At 42.8% G+C, this 13,259-nt stretch overlaps 1 protein-coding gene across 3 annotated transcripts in view; it reads right to left on the reverse strand.

The window, feature by feature from the left end:
- LOC126354842 (transmembrane protein 19) overlaps positions 1-13,259 on the reverse strand; it is an 85,308-nt gene that overhangs the window by 54,840 nt on the left and 17,209 nt on the right. For all 3 annotated transcript variants that reach the window (XM_050004820.1, XM_050004819.1, XM_050004821.1), the window contains exons 4-5: positions 502-651; positions 319-423 (exon numbers count right to left, since the gene is read on the reverse strand). In XM_050004820.1, coding sequence (XP_049860777.1) covers positions 319-423; positions 502-651 — 255 coding nt within the window. The remainder of the gene's footprint in view (positions 1-318; positions 424-501; positions 652-13,259) is intronic.

Below are 13,259 nucleotides of genomic sequence, written 5' to 3' on the forward strand. Positions count from 1 at the left end.
ACAAAAAAATAAACAATAGCCCAATGCAACTATTTTCATAATATTAAGTAGATGAAAAAAATGTAACTGGAAAAATGCATCTGATAACACATCAAAACTTCGACAAACTTCCTGCAAAGTATTACAGAGTTAAGCATGCTGTTAATTTCATTAACTAATTTTATTACATTGCTTAGATGTAAAATAGTCATGCAACTTCGCATTGGAATAACACAATACAGAGACGAATATCCCTAAAAAATCTTGTTTTAATACATAAGAGAGCTACTTTTTGTGTGTATGTATGTGCAAACATGCAAATTATGCACAGTTACTTACCTCTGGGGACCTTCTTTCTGGATGTTATGAGAAATGGTTCAGCAGTACCTATTACAGATCCTAATTCTGAAGCCCAAGTATCCCCATTACAGCAGGCAAATGCCCCTGTTGACAGAATGATATTATTGAGAACACTTGTAGTTATTCAAGACAGTGTTTCAATGAGAAAAGTAAGTAACATACCTAACACTCCAAGGCTTAGCCACGAGGAACGGTAATCCCTGAGAAAATCCACAGGTCTTTCACCACAACCAGAGTCCAGAAGGTACAGCAATGCTAGTTGTGTTGCCATGCCACCATTACATAGCACTTGGATCCAATTTCTCTGGCCTCCTATTGAGAAGATTGTACACAATTAATAATTGTGTAGTCTTTTAATACATCAATGCAAATGTGTTGCTAATGATTCATTCCAAACCTTTGAAGTTATTAATTTATTATAAGAATATTATATGGTACACCACTACAAAAGTAAGCCTCATCGAAATAGATATCAGAATGTGTGAAATTTTTGTTTGCTGAGGGGGTCAACACAATTTAAACTTTGCTCTCAGCAAGCACAAAGCTATCTGTAAGGGGTCAACATATTTTTACAATGCCTCACAGATTCACAACTTGATGGCCATAATTCTTCTGTCAATTCTTCCCACTTGCTGCTCAGCATGTTGTCAGCAGTGATCTACCTGCTGTCCTCTCATTTATTATTAATTTTCATTGTTTGTGCTACCTCCCCCTCTCAAATGTTTTGTCTGCGACATACTGTATTTTCACCCATTACTTTTCCTCATGCACCATGTCCAAAACACAGCTATGCTTTATTTCACTTTCACCCTTCATTAAGTACTCATCTTTGTTGCCTGACACTGCAGCTGTCATCTGTGCATGACACCTTGAGCCTCCTGATCACATTGCTATCTGCAACAGAAAAAAATCTACTGCTTGAAATCTTATGTGTAAATAACTTTTGCTTGTCCCTATGTGGTTCACTACTGAATGTACTTTGGCCTGGAAAGCTACTGAAGCAGACTAAAAAAATCACACATTATACGACAGAAAAATATACACACATGGAACTGATATTCAACTGAGATTAGTGGCTATAACATATGGAGTGGCTGAGGGGAGGATGAGGCCCAGAGGGGGAAGGAGTAGTCGAAGGAAGGGAGGCTCAAAGCTGAGAAGGAAGGGTGGGGGAGAGATTGCAAGAGAACATGACATAATGTGACACTGTTGGTGCAGATTAATGCAGTGAAGTGGAAGGCATGAGGACTGGGTGTGAGACAGGACAAGCAGTGATTGAATGCAGGAGGATTGTGGTATCAAAGAATGTGTTGTAAAGACAACTCACATCTACATAATTCAGAGACTCTGGCACTGGAAAGAGGATTAGGATGTCATGGGTTCCGAAGCAGTGTTGATATATGACATGACTACTTTTTCACAGGTAGCCCTGCGTCTCATATTGTAAGATAGGTCTCTCAGGGAACTGGAATAAGATGTGCTGAGCTAGAGCATAGCATAGGTCTTGCACCTAGGTCTTCCACATAGATGCAAATAATGTGTAAAATGGTAGGCAGTTGGTGTGACATAATGATGGACCAGGATATTTTGAAGATTAGGTGGGCAGTGGAATACTACTCTGGAGGAAGTAGTGAGGACTGTGTGAAGAAGATTCCTCATTTTTAGGCACACTGATGAATAACCACAGCCCAGGAAAATAAAGTGCTAAATTGTTTGTGTCTGTCATAGAACAGTAATGTTTCCTGTTCCAAGGTCCCCTTGACGCAAAACCCGCCATCACATAGTTTAGAAACCTGACTGACAATACCCTTACCCATAACTACTTCTCTTTCAAGGGGATAATATAAAATATATAATAATATAAAAGCAAATCCAATGGCACTGTGATGGACATCCATATGACACCTTCGTATAGCAAACCTGTTCATGGGCCATCTAGAGGAAACCACTGTAAGCACCTAAGATCTTAGACAACTGTCTCCTTTACATTAATTCATGGTACCATCGACAACCTTATTCCAGGGACTAGACACTCTATCTTCATTCCTAAACATCCTCTATATTTTCTCTCCTGCCTGCTTCACCTAGTCCTCTTCCACCCAACATGCCACTTACCCGACATTGGAACCCACCTCCCTGTTGTTTCATAACAACTTTTGTTCACAGCGAGGCCATCAACCACAAATGGTACATCCATTTTTATAGCTACAACATCTCTTCTGTAAAGTCTAGGCACCCATCAGTGATGTGTATGCAATGATGAGAATCACTTGTAAAGTAGGAAGTCCTTCATACACAGGCACTACTCTCCAAGCCTAGTCCACAAATTCATTTGAGTCATACCCGTACATGCTCCTAGTCCTCCAACGAATCCCACAGATCAACATCAAAGGAGACCAGCCCCCATTATCAAACATCATCCCAGACTCAAATTACTTCACCAATTGCTCCAATCCTTCGCCATAGGTTCAACTACCTATTACCAATGCACAAAAATTAATAACATCGTTCCAAAAATCGTTCTCATTCCATATGGAGTGGTAATCTGCCATCCTCCCAATATAAAAAATATCTTGGTTCATCCTTACGTCACACCTACCTGAGCCACATTGAAACATGTCATATTCCAATAGAAAACTTAGGTGCAAAACCTATCCTTGCTCTCACCCAGCACATCCTATTCCAGTCCCGTGATAGGCATATTCCACTATAACACAGGATTCTTTGTGGGCATGACCACTAATTCGCTGTCGTCCTGAATGAATGGCCATTGCCAACTGTGGTCAAAAGCAAAGTTGACCACCTAGTGACAGAACATTCCTTTGAGCACATATTATTGCTAGCCTCTGGCCAGGCTACACTCACTTCTAGTCCTGCTGCCAAACCTAGTGATTCGATGGTGGTGGATTGGGGGGAGGGGGGGGGGGGGACGAAACAGTGAGGTCATGGGTCCCATGATCTAAAGTGGTAGAAAACAAGCGAGGAATAACATGAGCAGCACTGTCCAGTGAAGGGGAAGGGAAAATGGGTAAACAAAGAGGTAAAAGGAACATCAGCACAGCAGGAAGAGTAAAGAACAGGAATGGGAGAGGGACAGGAAGTCGAGACCAGGGGCGCCCCAGGGATGCAACGTGCATTGGTGCACCAACTCCGTCGCCATCCTTTCCTGATTCCCACACAATACCATGATCATTACACAATGGGGACAACACCAGAGGAGGAAGAGACAAGAAAGGGGAAACAAAATGGCATAAAAGACCACACAAAATGTTGGGAAAAGGGGTCAGAACCTGACCAGTATGGAGGCAATGCCAAGGCCTCCATAACCAACATCAACGCTAACTGAGGGACTCCAATTCCAGTGGGAAATTCAGGTACTTAAACCTGGGAGGACAAACAACTTGTGTGAAGAAATCAGAAGGCAGACATAACCAGGGGAGGGTCGTGCATTAACACCCAGGATAAAAGGTGGAGGCATTCCAGCAAAATATGGATGACTATGATGGGGACCCAACAACTATGAAGGTGGGAGACAGATCATTGTGGAGGAGCCAAAACAGGGTGTATATGCAGACAAAGAAAAAAAAAAAACGCCCAGCTTTTTCCCAGAGTTCCCGGGGGAGGGGGCAACACTTTCTCCTTAGTGAAAATACGCTTTTTCATGTTAAGTGACAGTATACTTTCCCTCTGGATTGTAAAACTTATCAATACTTTGAATGGTTAAGGTTTTATACACCTGTGTAGAGCCTCCACTTTCAGAAACAAACCAGAAAAAAATGTGTTTTGGTAAGCTCTTTGATTTCCAGCAACATGCACACTGCATATTTTCATATTACGAATGTGTCTAGTCAAATTCTACCAAACACAGAATGTTAGTTTTCAAAGCATTGAAATCGAGATCGCAATGTGCTGTTGTAACCCAATCATAGCTCATGTCACGTGATCTCACCAGTCAATGATAGCAGGTATACATCATGTTTACACGGGGCTCCCAAAACAGGATTTTTTAAACTGATCTCCCAATGCTGCTTCTGGATAGTCATGCAGACACTTCAAAATTGATTCTGGAAATCGGCTTCTTGTTGATGATTTCCCAATTCCGCAATCAATTTTCCCTCCCATGTAAATGCAGCCAGTGTTGAAATGTGCTTGGGCTGTGAGGTTTCGTCTTGTTTTAAAAAGTTTGGTTAATATTGATGGAGTTCCTTTTCGTACAGTGAAGTATAATTAGAAATATTGACCATATTAGACACCTTGTCTAATTGAAGAGAAATAGTGACTGTGCTGACTAAGTCATAAGCTATATCTGCTATTCTCGGGGCACCGTAGTTAACTGGGCTAGCAAATTCGCTTCAGATCTTAACATGTAAGCACGACAGTGAAAAACGGATTCCGAAATTTGGTTTTCGTCTTTCAGAAGATGTGTTGCATGTGAAAGTAGTGGTTCAGAGCATATGGTATGTGATGTAGTCAGCCTAAAGCAACATCCCTGTTAAGTAGTGCAAACACACAAATAGGGAAAGTTAATGGTTTAAATTAATGTACACAGTGCACTACAAGAAAAGCTATGCTTTCATATATAGCATTTTGTCTTTTTTGCGCATGTTACACTTCGATACATCACCCAAATGCCAAATGTGCCAGTAAAATTTTATGATATACAGGACATAAAATCCCGTCGAAGGCCTGTGATCATTTTTACATTAATAATTGGCAGCCAATGCTGTACAATTGCAATAAGGTCATGAGATATTCAATTGACTCTTTTATTAGAACATGTTACACGTTTTGGGATTACACACATCTTCAGACATCACAAATTTCAACTCCTTCCTAACCAAACAGGCGTGCAGCCTTAACAACTGAAGAAAGTGTCCAATAACATATGACTACAACTTATGTTATTGTACACTTTCTTTGAGTTGTTAAGACTGCACGTCTGGTTGGTTAGGAAGGAGTTGAAATCTGTGATGTCTGAAGACGTGTGTAATCCCAAAATGTGTAACACATTCTAGAGTCAATTGAACATCTCATGACTTTATTGCAACTGTACAGCATTGGTTGCCAATTATTAAGTAAAGTAAGTACTGACATAAATGCCTGGTCTTCAGGGCTCAAAATTCTTCTAAGCGGTTGGCCCTCAAAGTGTTAAACTTTAAACGAAAACCAAACACTCAGTGATTTAAGAAATTCAAAGCACGTTTGCACACATAACATAACTCATATTGCATAAAGTAAAATGTACTTTGAAAGTAACATTTTACAAACAACCAGTTGAAATATTTTCCCACAACCTGTTAGAATTTGTTTCAGCAGTTGTCAGAGTGTGCCACAAAATGGCGTTACTATTGCTGTGCAGATACAATGACGCAGGTAGTCTGTATGTTCATATGTACACTATGTGATCAAAAGTATCCGGACACCTGTCTGAAAATGACTTACAAGTTTATGGCGCCCTCCATTGGTAATGCTGGAATTCAATACGGTGTTGGTCCACCCTTAGCCTTGATGACAGATTCCACTTCTGCAGGAATACATTCTATCAGGTGCTGGAACGTTTCTTGACGAATGGCTGCCCATTCTTCATGAAACGCTGTACTGAGGAGAGGGATCGATGTCTGTCGGTGAGGCTTGGCATGAATTGGCATTCCAAAACATCCCAAAGGTATTCTATAGGATCTAGGTCAGGACTCTGTGCAGGCCAGTCCATTACTGTCGTGTAATCACTCCGCCACAGGCCATGCATTATGAACAGGTGATTGATCGTGTTGAAGATGCAATCGCCATCCCTGAATTGCTCTTCAACAGTGGGGAGCAAGAAGGTGCTTGAAACATCGATGTAGGCCCGTGCTGTGATAGTGCCATGCAAAGCAACAAGAGGTGCAAGCCCCCTCCATGAAAAACACGATCACACCATAACACCACCGCCTCCAAATTTTACTGTTGGCACTACACATGCTGGCAGATGACATTCACCAAGCATTCACCATACCCATGCTCTGCCATTGGATCAGCACATTCTGTACTGTGATTCGACACTCCAGATGACGTTTTTCTCCCGCTTAATTTTCCAACAGTTACACTGCTTACACCAAGCAAGGCATTGTTTGGCTTATAAGCAGCCGCTCAATCATGAAAATCCAAGTTTTCTCACCTCCCGCCTAACTGTCAGAGTACTTGCAGTGGATCCTGATGCAATTTGGAATTCCTGTGTGATGGACTGGATAGATGTCTGCTTATTACACATTACGACCCTCTTCAACTGTCGGCGATCTCTATCAGTCAACAGATGAGATTGGCCTGCTCGCTTTTGTGTTGTATGTGTCCTTTCACGTTTCCGCTTCCCTATCACATTGTAAACAGTGGACCTAGGGATGATTAGGAGCATGGAAATCTTGCGTACAGACATATGACACAAGTGAACCCAATCACCTGACCACGTTCGAATTCCGTGAGTTCTGCGCAGCGCCCCATTCTGCTCTCTCAAGATGTCTAATGACTACTGAGGAGTACTTGGTAATAGGTGTCAACATAATGCACCTAATATGAAAAACGTATGTTTTTGGGGGTGTCTGGATACTTTTGATCACATAGTGTAAATGGCATTAAGAGATCTTATATAACGTCATAAATGAAACAGGACATCAGAGGATACTCCAAAAGCATTGGAATTTTGTAAACCATACTAAAATGCAAAATTTGACTTAAACAGCACATTCACATGTCCAGATTCACAAAGAAGTAGGCCTCAAGCTGATATTAAGCTGTTCAGTAAGGTTTTTGGAATGCAAATTTTCTTGGAGTACCAGTGTTGTATTATCTAACGTTTAGTTCTTTATTATGGCATAATGTCATACATCCCAAAAGATAACAATGCGCACTTGAAATTCTGCAAACAGTAGACAGTAGCTAAAAGTGTTCCAAATAAATTGTCTGTCTCTGCAAAAAAGATTAATCAAAGCCAAATTTTTTTAGCAAATCGACAAAAATTACTTGATGGTTCTGCAAGGCACTTAATAGCTGACTGCCAAAAACCAGGAAATAAAACAAGAAAACTGAAACTAATAACATTCTTAGCCTTCCATAATTATGTGAATATTTTAATTCACTTTATAGTCCAAGCCAAAGAAATACATTTTGTTTTTGAGAGTTGTAAACCAAGAGGAAACAGCAAAATCACTAAACGTAAACCCAGGTCACATGGAGACTACCCCTCACAGCCCACTACAACTCAGACTGCTCTGCGAATGCACAAATCTGGCAGCTTGTGTGCGCCAGAAAAATGTTTCTGGGTAGCATCTGACTGCTTGTTGCTGCTGCTGATACAGCTCATGCCGAATTACCTTGGATAAAGCTAACAGCCGCACTTCAAGTAGCCAGAAGTGGGAGAAAGACTGCTCATACGCGACTCAACTGTGCATGTGCATAAGCCTGCTGGCAACTGCTCAAACAAACCTACGTTAACCGCTGTGATATCACGCCAATCAGAAGCAGTTTTTTGTTATGGACTATTGCATAGTCTTCGTCCTAAAGCCTTTGACACATTTTGCTATTGGCAGATGCTTGGTGTGCACTGTGTTTTGTTGCCACAAATGGCCCATTTCCTTTGCAACTTAAGTTTTATTTATTTTTTTCCTCATTTATGTTCTACTGCTGCAGTTTTATATTGCAGTAATGGGCTAAAATAAAATTCTTTGTTAGGGTATCAGTTCTTGCCAGTCAAAACTACAAAAATTTAACTGAAAACCAAAACAACAAAAAATTCCTGGAATTTTTAAAAATTTTCAGGTTTTCCTTGTTTTCCTCTGGATGAAAAAATTCCTGGGTTTTTCCTGGATTTCCCAGTCGTCCCTGAAAAAACCATGGGTCAGCATAGTAAGGCCAATAGAAAGCTGGCAGAGGGTGGTAGATTCCCACCAGAAGATGTGGGGGGAAGAATGTCATATGGTGAGAGTCTCCCTGGCTGCATGAAGTTTATTAGACCACGGGGGTAGCTCCCCCAAGAGTTGGCCTACAATTGAGCAAAAAGTGATTTGACGTAAAGCCACAAATTCGCCCCTAGAGGATCATGGAGATTGGGAGTAGGTTGTTGCCCCCCACACCCACCAGCCAGATGATCAGCAAGTTCACTACTTGGGATGCCCACATGACCAGGGACCCATAGAAAATCAAACGAACAAGCAGCAGTGCCAAGATTAATGAGAAGGTCGTGGACGGTAGAGATCAAGGGGTGGTGGGAAAATTACAGAAGTAGCCTGAAGGAGAGAATATGGGAAGAGGGCAAGGAGGGGAGATGGAAATGGCATAAGAGAGAAGTGAGGCAGAGCTCAAAGAGTAAACTCCCTCGAGAGCAGGCAGCAGGGTGGCGACTTCCTGCAACCATGAAAGGAACAGAAAAGGCGAGGTGAATAGAGGAAGAACAGATATTGATGATGTAAGAAACCAGGAGTTGTGACCACCACAACGAAAGGGAAGCAGTCTCAGTGTCAAACAGACAAATATCTATAGGTCTATAGTCCATTTAATATTACTTGATAATAGACATGTGTCACTTGCCACTTTGGTGTTGCTACATCGGTCGCCAGCTACTGCTCATTTATAGGTGTTGCTACATCAGTCGCCAGCTACTACTTATAGGTGACACACAAACACAGCAAGTCACTTCACTAATGCTATTAATGTGAAACACACAGTAGTGTGGGCAGTGGGCATCATGAGATATGTCAGAAATTATTAGATGCTTCATCAACAGCTGATTTTAAGTGACCAATTACTGAATTGTGGCAGGAGACATGTTTTGTAGCCCTTAATTTACACTCATGTCCTAAGCTAACCACAGCCTCATGATATGTAATGTATCCGAGAAGGTGGTGGTTAACAATCAGAAGCTAAAATCACTATTTTTTTTATTTTTATTTTTTGTTCATGCCTATTAAAGCTAATCTCTACAATCAAACTCAAAACAGAAAATGCTCAGTTTCAGCACTAAAAGCAAACTGCAATTTGTTGCTATCGTTGTTTATCTGAAACCAGCCTGTCACTGGCTACGTGGCCTGCCACTTTACCAACTGATGAGCAGTCCTCGTTGGCATTTGGATGTACATCATAGACAACACAGGCAGGATCCAGAAAAACAAATGAATGATAGGTAGGAAAATAAGAGAAAGTAAAAAAGTCAATACAACGATGAAAATACATGGCAAAGAATTAGAAATAAAAAATTACATTTTAACCAATTAATTGATAATCAAACTGTTTTGAGTAGATTTAGAAACAAAAAAGTTTCATGATATTTGACGACATTTGAACCTACAACCTTCAACATGGCAGGTTACTATGCCAACCACTGAATCAAGATGTTATATTTTCGACTGTATTCACCCAGTCACAATGATGGGATGCAGCCTTCAAAAACTTGGTTCCACACAATGCAGTGTGAAGCTTATCCGATGTAAGGCAATCTCTGTGATTATGGTAACCACATATACAATACCTAGTTGTGTCTTATGCGGAAGTATCCTAGGAGTGCTGTGTGTGGAACATGTATTTCATTAGCATCATTGTGTGTGTGTGGGGGGGGGGGGGGGCAGTTGTTGTGTGATTATCATGTTTGACGAAATATGAAATAAAAGCATCACACCCATGATTCAGGATCCAAACACTTCAAGAAAGAATGTCAGACACGGAACAGGAAATTAACTGACCAGCTGTTGTGGCAGTTGGGCAAAGGTGAACAGTTCAGGCATGATGTTGAGCACTGATTGGAGGAAACCAGCTCCAACATGTGAAGTATTAACTATCACGTAATTTTAATCAGGCTATAGTGTGAATGGCACCGATGGCTAAACGGATACCACGACAGTGACTGAGTCCATGAGGAGCAGTGTGGAGGGGCAAGTGATCCATAAATTTGACAACCATAGTCCAGAGAAGACAGAACTAATGCCTGATAAAGATGGAGAAGACTTGAACAATCCACACCACAAGAGGTGGGAGCAAGGAAGTGAAGAACATGCAGTTTAGAAAAACAGCCAACCTTCAGAAGGTGGATATGGGGCAACCAAGTATGCTTGTTGTCAAAAAGAAGACCAAATAAATGGAACTGGGGCATGACTGTCTTGTGTTGGGCAGTGAAGGAGTTTATGGATACTCAATGCTGAGGGTATAGGTGTTGGGTGTCTAGGTAAAACTCCGGATAAGGTTGGACAGTAGCACAGTGACAGAAATGCACCACTCTCAGCTTAAGGGGGGAGATCTGAAAACAGTGCAAGAGTGTCGACACAGAAGCACACTGGATGGTACCCTAGAGCTGTCACTCTGCAGACACCACCAAATAGGAGCTAGTGCAAATACAGAAATTATAAACATGCAGCACAGCAGTGACCAATGGGCCAGTGGGAGCCATTAGTCCATTAATAGCAATAAGAAAAACAAGGGCAGGTAATATGGAGCCATGTGGAATGCCATACTCCTGTTTCTGTGGAGAGCTGAAAATGGTGCCACTTGAACTCTGAATGACGAGTGGGACAGGAGCTAGAAAGTAAAAATCGCAAGAGGGCCATGCAGACCCCACTCATGACGTGTATGTAAGATGTGATGGCAGCAAGCTGTGTCATAGACATTACAAGGCTCAAAGAAAACTACAAGATGAAAGAGCTGAGAAAAGGTCTGCTGAACTGCAGTTTCTGACTAAAGACCATCCCTCTTGAAAGCCACACTGATAAGGGAGAAAAAAGGCAACGAGATTTGAAGACCGAACTGAGCTGATGGGCCACCATCTGTTCAAATAACTTGCAGGGGGCATCGGTGAGACTGGCTGGCTGGTAACTATGAAGGGATGATAGATCCTTGCCAAGCTTAAGGACAGGAAGCACAATACTGTCTCTCCACTGAGAGGGGAAAATTCCTTGAAGCCAAATACGGTTAAACAACCGGAGGAGATATTATCGTTATGGAGGACTGAGATGCTGAAGCAATTCATTAGGAATGGAACCAGGACCAGAAGAGGGACACAATAAGTTCCCATTCATTGCAGGATTCTGCCTGACAAGAGGTAAAATATAAGTGAGAAGCTTCAGCCCACTGTTTCCTGAGGAGGAAGGTAGCTGGATAGGAGGCTAACACCAATGCTATCACAAAATGGGTCGCAAAAGCTTAATGCAAGAACTGAAGGATCCATACAAAGGCCATCTAGAGGGGCAAGGCCCAAAATGGAGAACTGCTGACCACCTTAGAGGGTGCAGAGTGTAGCCCACACCCATGACGAAGGGACAGAAGAACCTAAGGAAGAGACAAAGGGTCCCCAACACATCCACTTGCTCTGTTTGATTAACTAATAGGCTTTAGTGAGAAGATGTTTAAAGGTAATAAGACCAGTGTAGGATGGGCGCCACTTAAGATGTTGCAAGGTGTGATGGCAATCACAGATGCTGACGGGCATGAATTATCTTACTGGTTAGATCACAAACAACTTAATTGATACAACCTAACAAAGAAGGTGGAAACATGATCTAGGAGGGCAATCACTACGATTGAAAGCCCAGGGAGGTAAGCTGGTCATCAGGAGGTGGGAAGGAATCAGAGAATCAATGAGAAGTTGTCACTATTGCAGAGGTAATTTTGTAGCAACCAGTGGAAGGGAAATAGAGCAAAAGATCAACGGCAGCGAAAGGGCTATATGAGGCACTAAAATGAGTAGGGGAACCATCAGTAAGAAGGCACAGGTCATGGTCCACAAGCAACTGGCCAATGAGGAGCCACCACCCAGACAATAAAGCACTGACCCACAATGGGTGATGGGAATTAAAATCCCCAAGGAGGAGGAAGGGAAGGGAAGGGAGAGTTGCTGAAGGAGGGCAGTGGGTGTACATGGCCTGTCAGGAGGAAGATAGAGATTGCATACCCTGACCACAGATCCAAGTGAACCTGTACAGCAAGCACTTCTAGTGTCATACGAATGGGGATTTATGTACTAACAGCGTATACACGGACCATTGTGCAACAGCCACCAGAAGCCCTCCAAGGAGCGACCTGGTTCCAACAGAATGCAAGGATCCTACGAAGGGTCAGTGAATGAGCGTCAGTAAAGTGCGATTCCTGGAGAATGATACAAACTACCGAGTAAAAGGAAATAAGGGACTGCAACTCTGGTAAGTGATGGTAGTAACCATTACAGTTCCATTGAATAAGCACGGAATGGGGTCTCACTGGGGAAATGGGGGGGAGGGGGTGGCCGGGGGGCAGGGGGGGGGGATGAATGAGCTGGAGCCATTCACACTGCTGAGTCACCATTTACCATCAACAAGGACAGTGTGACAACCACAAATAAGACGTGAGACTCAGGTTGCCGGGGGAGGGGAGATGGACCTCTGGAGGCAGCAGAAGGGTGTTATCGGGACTTACGTTTCTTCTTCTTTTCACAGGTCAAGGTGGGTAGGGCGCGCGCACACACACACACACACACACACACACACACACACACACACACACACACACACACACAGAGAGAGAGAGAGAGAGAGAGAGAGAGAGAGAGAGAGAGAGAGAGAGAGAGAGAGAGAGAGAGAGAGAGAGAGAGAGAGAGAGAGCAGGCCTTTGCAAGGTACAGAACAGAGAGAGAGCAGTTGGCCTCTGGGCACATGTACTGTGGGTCCCACGGCAGAATTGCGGTAGCAGGTCTCTCTGACCTGGGAGATGTCCGGGGAGGAGGAGGTTGGTGTCCCAGGAGGAGTCCTATCACTGGCAGGTGCCAAATAAAGGGGACACTTCGCTGCCTGGGGTGGGGGAGTGCACCTGGAGGGGTAGGGTGTGGGAACTGCAAGGGAGGGGAGGGGAGAGTAAAGGAGAGGGGGGGGGGGGGAGGAACTGGGTATGGAAATGTGGGAAGGGCAAAGTTAGATGTCAGTGACACAGGGTGAAGA

The sequence above is a fragment of the Schistocerca gregaria genome, chromosome 3 (assembly GCF_023897955.1).
Source record: "Schistocerca gregaria isolate iqSchGreg1 chromosome 3, iqSchGreg1.2, whole genome shotgun sequence".
NCBI lineage: Eukaryota > Metazoa > Arthropoda > Insecta > Orthoptera > Acrididae > Schistocerca > Schistocerca gregaria.